The sequence below is a fragment of the Zingiber officinale genome, chromosome 3A (genome assembly GCF_018446385.1).
Source record: "Zingiber officinale cultivar Zhangliang chromosome 3A, Zo_v1.1, whole genome shotgun sequence".
NCBI classification, from domain to species: Eukaryota; Viridiplantae; Streptophyta; class Magnoliopsida; order Zingiberales; family Zingiberaceae; genus Zingiber; species Zingiber officinale.
In genome coordinates this window covers 68306386-68312635 of record NC_055990.1, presented here as the reverse complement: position 1 = coordinate 68312635, position 6250 = coordinate 68306386, and the positions used below count along the sequence as shown (strand labels likewise).

Below are 6250 nucleotides of genomic sequence, written 5' to 3'. Positions count from 1 at the left end.
ATTAATTAAAAATTATGGATGATGACGTATTTACGATCAGCTCAACGATACGGACGCATAGAAACTTGTTTCATCAAATTCCGATGTCTCTAGGTCCATATTTAGGCCTTAGGTGTTTGATTTTATTTTTTAAAAATATTTTCAGTTTTGGGACGAATCCTGGATTCGTCCCAAATTTTGGGACGAATCCAGAGATTCGTCCCAGAAATTTATTTATTAAAAACAAAAAAACAAAATTGGACGCCCTAAATACGGACCTAGAGACATCGGAATTTGATGAAATAAGTTTCTATGTGCTCGTATCTTTATCCTGAACGTAAATCTATCAATAAAAATATTTTTTACCAAATATATATATTTTTGGAATTTTTAAACCCAAATTTGACCTAATTTGGTGTTAAAAATTCAAATCACTGAAAATATTAATTAAAAATTATGAATAAAAACGTATTTACGATCAGCTCAATGATACGGACGCATAGAAACTTGTTTCATCAAATTTTGATGTCTCTAGGTTCATATTTAGGCCTTAGGTGTTTGATTTTATTTTTTAAAAATATTTTCAGTTTTGGGACGAATCCGGAATTCGTCCCAAAAATTTATTTATTAAAAAAAAAACAAACAAAATTGGACGCCTTAAATACGGACCTAGAGACATCGGAATTTGATGAAACAAGTTTCTATGTGCTCGTATTTTTATCCTGATGGTAAATCTATCAATAAAAATATTTTTTTACCAAATATATATATTTTTGGAATTTTTAAACCCCAATTTGACCTAATTTGGTGTTAAAAATTCAAATCACTGAAAATATTAATTAAAAATTATTGATGTAAACGTATTTACGATCAGCTCATTGATACGGACGCATAGAAACTTGTTTCATCAAATTCCGATGTCTCTAGGTCCATATTTAGGCCTTACGTGTTTGATTTTATTTTTTAAAAATATTTTCAGTTTTGGGACGAATCCTGGATTCGTCCCAAAAATTTATTTATTAAAAAAAAAAAAAAATTGGACACCTTAAATACGGATCTAGAGACATTGGAATTTGATGAAACAAGTTTCTATGTGATCGTATCTTTATCCTGATCGTAAATCTTTCAATAAAAATATTTTTTACCAAATATATATATTTTTGGAATTTTTTAATCCCAATTTGACCTAATTTGGTGTTAAAAATTCAAATCACTGAAAATTTTAATTAAAAATTATGGATCAAGATGTATTTACGATCAGCTCAATGATACGGATGCATAGAAACTTGTTTGATCAAATTCCGATGTCTCTAGGTCCATATTTAAGCTTTCGGACATTAATTTACAACCGTTCACTACACAACACATTTTTAGTTATTATCAACCTATATATGTTTTAAAAAATATATACCTAGAGACATTGGAATTTGATGAAACAAGTTTCTATACGTTCGTATCGTTGCCTTGATTGTAAATACAAAAATAAAAATATTTTTGACCAAATATATTTATTTTTAGAATTTTTTAATCCCAATTTGACGTAATTGGATGTTAAAATTTCAAATCTCTGAAAATATTAATTAAAAATTATGGATGATGTCGTATTTACGATCAGCTCAACGATTCGGAAGCATAGAAACTTGTTTCATCAAATTCCGATGTCTCTAGGTCCATATTTAGGCCTTAGGTGTTTGATTTTATTTTTTAAAAATATTTTCAGTTTTGGGACGAATCCTGGATTAGTCCCAAAAATTTATTTATTAAAAAAAAAACAAACAAAATTGGACGCCTTAAATACGGACCTAGAGACACCGGAATTTGATGAAACAAGTTTCTATGTGCTCGTATCTTTATCCTGATCGTAAATCTATCAATAAAAATATTTTTTACCAAATATATATATTTTTGGAATTTTAAACCCCAATTTGACCTAATTTGGTGTTAAAAATTCAAATCAATAAAAATATTAATTAAAAATTATGGATGATGACGTATTTACAATCAGCTCAATGATACGGACGCATAGAAACTTGTTTCATTAAATTCCGATGTCTCTAGGTTCATATTTAAGCCTTAGGTGTTTGATTTTATTTTTTAAAAATATTTTCAGTTTTGGGACGAATCCTTGATTCGTCCCAAATTTTGGGACGAATCCAGGATTTCGTCCCAAAAATTTATTTATTAAAAAAAACAAACAAAATTGGACGCCTTAAATACGGACCTAGAGACATCGGAATTTGATGAAACAAGTTTTTATGTGCTCGTATCTTTATCCTGATCGTAAATCTATCAATAAAAATATTTTTTTACCAAATATATATATTTTTGGAATTTTTTAATCCCAATTTGACCTAATTTGGTGTTAAAAATTCAAATCACTGAAAATATTAATTACAAATTATGGATGATGACGTATTTACGATCAGCTCAATGATACGGATGCATAGAAACTTGTTTCATCAAATTCCAATGTCTCTAGGTCCATATTTAAGCTTTCGGACACTAATTTACAAATGTTCACTACATAACACATTTTTAGTTATTATCAATCTATATATGTTTTAAAAAATATATACCTAGAGACATTAGAATTTGATGAAACAAGTTTCTATACGTTCGTATCGTTGCCTTGATTGTAAATACATAAATAAAAATATTTTTGACCAAATATATTTATTTTTAGAATTTTTTAATCCCAATTTGACCTAATTGGGTGTTAAAAATTCAAATCACTGAAAATATTAATTAAAAATTATGGATGATGACGTATTTACGATCAGCTCAACGATACGGACACATAGAAACTTGTTTCATCAAATTTCGATGTTTCTAGGTCCATATTTAGGCCTTAGGTGTTTGATTTTATTTTTTAAAAATATTTTCAGTTTTGGGACGAATACTGGATTCGTCCCAAATTTTGGGACGAATCCAGGAATTCGTCCCAAAGTTTGGGACGAATCCAGAGATTCGTCCCAAAAATTTATTTATTAAAAAAAAATAAACAAAATTGGACGCCTTAAATACGGACCTAGAGACATCGGAATTTGATGAAACAAGTTTCTATGTGCTCGTATCTTTATCCTAAACGTAAATCTATCAATAAAAATATTTTTTACCAAATATATATATTTTTGGAATTTTTAAACCCAAATTTGACCTAATTTGGTGTTAAAAAATTCAAATCACTGAAAATATTAATTAAAAATTATGAATAAAAACGTATTTACGATCAGCTCAATGATACGGACACATAGAAACTTGTTTCATCAAATTCCGATGTCTTTAGGTCCATATTTAGGCCTTAGGTGTTTGATTTTATTTTTTAAAAATATTTTCAGTTTTGGGACGAATCCTGGATTCGTCCCAGAATTTGGAACAAATCCTGGATTCGTCCCAAAATTTGGGACGAATTCTCGATTCGTTCCCAAATCTGGGACGAATCCAGGATTTGTCCCTAAATTTGCGACAAATTTTTAATTCGTTCCAGATTTGGGGACGAATTTAGCAACGAATTTTTTTTATGTTGCAAACTTGAAACGAAATTTATTTGTTGCAAATTTTGTTGGTTATTTGGGTCGAAATTTATTTTCGACCCTAAATTTGTCCCAATTTTGGGACGAATTATTTTCGTTCCAAACTTTTGTCCCCAAAGTTATGTTTTTTTGTAGTGCATTATTCTAATCCTCTCGTTTTTATTTATCCCTCTCTAAACTCCAATAAATTTCTCTATAAATCCTTGTTGTACTAAGGTGATCGATAACAAAGTTAATATTCATGTCAACTCACCGATAGCTCACTTCGTTTATAGTCTTAGATAGATCAGCCCGTCAATTATGGTCCAAGAATAAAAATCACAATAACACCAATTTAACTTGAAGTAAGGAATCCACATGGTCATCCTTGAACCTCTTATCTTTCAAAGAAGAATGATTAGCTCGTCTAGTGCAGCGATATATCAGATGATAACGGCCACCACCACCATGACTGACTCAGTAGGCCTAGCGGTAAGGCATGTAAGAGCCTGCTGCAGCTGTGAGCTAGGCCAGCCCAGCCTGTCATGCCCCATCGGAGGGAGTAAAAATATGCCAATACATCCCCCCATGTGACCTCTAATAATGTCTCTGTTTCCTTCATGTCGTTTTCTTTTTTGTTTGTGAGGTAGCATTTCGCAGTCCATGCTTGCTTTTGCAGTACTCATGGATCGATCGTACCATCCTGTGGTGCTGCTCGAGGATCTTGTTCAGATCATTGGAGGTTTGTATCGCATTCTTAGCTGTAAACCAGTGATCGAGGTTGCTGCTGCTCAGCTTCATGCCTCTTCTGCCAAGATGCAATTTTTAGATCTTGAAACCTGGATTATTGGAGTCTTTTCAATTAACTTGGAATTTCATCTACTGTACTACTGTTCTTTGTTGGTGACAACAAACATTTTAATTAATTTATAATCAGTTAATTCTCGAGTTGCGTTGGGGTGGATGTTTGAGTGGGTGGTAGATCAGGCTTCAAAAGAACAGAGCAAAGAGGGAACACAAAGACAGATCGATCTGATAATAAGAAAAATGCATCACTAAAAAATAGAGTAAAGTGGAAAGAACAGAAATGTAGAGTTATTACAGCAGATAATACATAGAATGCTTCAACCAAAAGAAAGATCGAAAATCAAATTAAACCAATAATAAACAGCGCTCTCTCTCTCTCCCTCCTCTCTCTCTCTCTCTCTCTCTCTCTCTCTCTCAGACTAATCTCCCTACAGAAGCAATGCAACTGCCCCGAACAGAGCCACAAGCCCAATGCTGACGTCGTGCACGACTCCTGAGTTACCGTTGTCGGACGGACTGGTACTGGGGCTCGGTACTGAAGCTGGAGCAGTAGGACTAGGCGAAGAGCTCGGGGACGGGGGGGAGGTACCAGGCGACGCTGACGGAGAAGGAGTGGGTGGCGCTGTGGCAGGAGCAGGGGAGTTGGAGGGCGGAAGGAGCGAGGGAGGAGGCGCCGCAGTGGGTGGGGTGGCGGGCGGCGGAGTGGCCATAGGAGGAGGGGTAGCGGGTGGCGGAGTGGCTACGGGGGGCGGAGTGGCGACGGGAGGAGGAGTGGCTACGGGGGGAGGAGTGGCGACGGGAGGAGGAGTGGCCGGGGGCGGTGTGGCGGCGGGAGGAGGAGAGGAAGCGGGGGGAGGGGTGGCGGTAGGGGTGGGTGGCGATGCCGTTGGGGAGGCGGCGGGTGACTGGGCGATGCAGGTGGCCAGGAGGGCAAGGGCGATGGCAGCCAGCAAAACTGGTTTAGGGGAAGCCATTGATTGCGTCGATCTCTTCTTCTTTCTCTCTCCGTGTCTCTTCTCTTCCACTAATGGCGTGAGTATGAGTGCTGAAAGAACAGGCCGTTTAGTAATAAAGGGCGAGCGAGGGACGGCACTGCGGGGACGGTGAGGACAGGCTAATAGCTGTATGAAGTGCATGATAACTTCACCCAACATATTTTGTTTTTCACCCTCAATCATCGCAACAATTGAAATCGTATAATAGTTTTTTAATCAAAAATTAATATATAAATATGTGATATAACTTCTATCATAAATTTTTAAAAACAAATTATAAATTTAAAATATGTATGGACTGAATTGTTTTCTAGACTATATGGAGTTATTATATGTATTTTTTAAAAAAATAAATATTTAAGACCCATATACATACATACACATATATATTCTCGCTTCTTTTAAATATGATTTATAGTATAAAATTCGAAGCAGTGTTAACATGTTCAATTTATTTGATTTTCATCTTCTTTAAGTGACTAATCTAAGGATATAGTTCTCATGATCTCATCCACTATAAACTCTCTCCTTCTTAGAAACTTTCCAGAGATGAAAAAACGTTATACAATCTTGAGCATAAGAAATATAATAAGAAATGAAATCAAATACAATGAATATACAACTTTACATGAATCTTGTTTTGAGTGGTTTCTATAGTTGCTTAGAATTACATCTTGTTTGGTTGAAAATGCAGTAACACTTCTTCCTCAACGTAACTTCCCAATAACTGGCGTATGGAAATCTTCACGAACTCCTCTTTACATGGTTGTTGTTCGAAGTGATTTCCGCCTAATAATCGATTAACCTTACTTACCAATTGATTGTCATGTCACAATTCGACCATTCAAACAGGCAGAATGACTCTTTTTGAAAGTTTAATTGATTGATGAGTTATACTAATCAATTAGTCTATAATCGATTATCCAATCGATTCCAAGACTTTCTGTTCTCTCGTGA

The 6250-nt window shown here is 34.7% G+C and overlaps 1 protein-coding gene across 1 annotated transcript; it reads right to left on the bottom strand.

Annotated features, from left to right (window-relative positions):
* Positions 1-4524: 4524 nt before the first annotated feature.
* On the bottom strand, positions 4525-5473 carry LOC122051970 (classical arabinogalactan protein 9-like). The gene has a single exon (XM_042613335.1). It carries the CDS (start codon positions 5450-5452, stop codon positions 4727-4729), a length of 726 nt encoding a protein of 241 aa, XP_042469269.1. The 5' UTR covers positions 5453-5473; the 3' UTR covers positions 4525-4726.
* Positions 5474-6250: the final 777 nt, after the last annotated feature.

Excerpts from the sequence above, each read along its gene's own strand:
- LOC122051970 (XM_042613335.1), bottom strand. The coding sequence starts at position 5,452 with ATGTTGGGTGAAGTTATCATGCACTTCATACAGCTATTAGCCTGTCCT.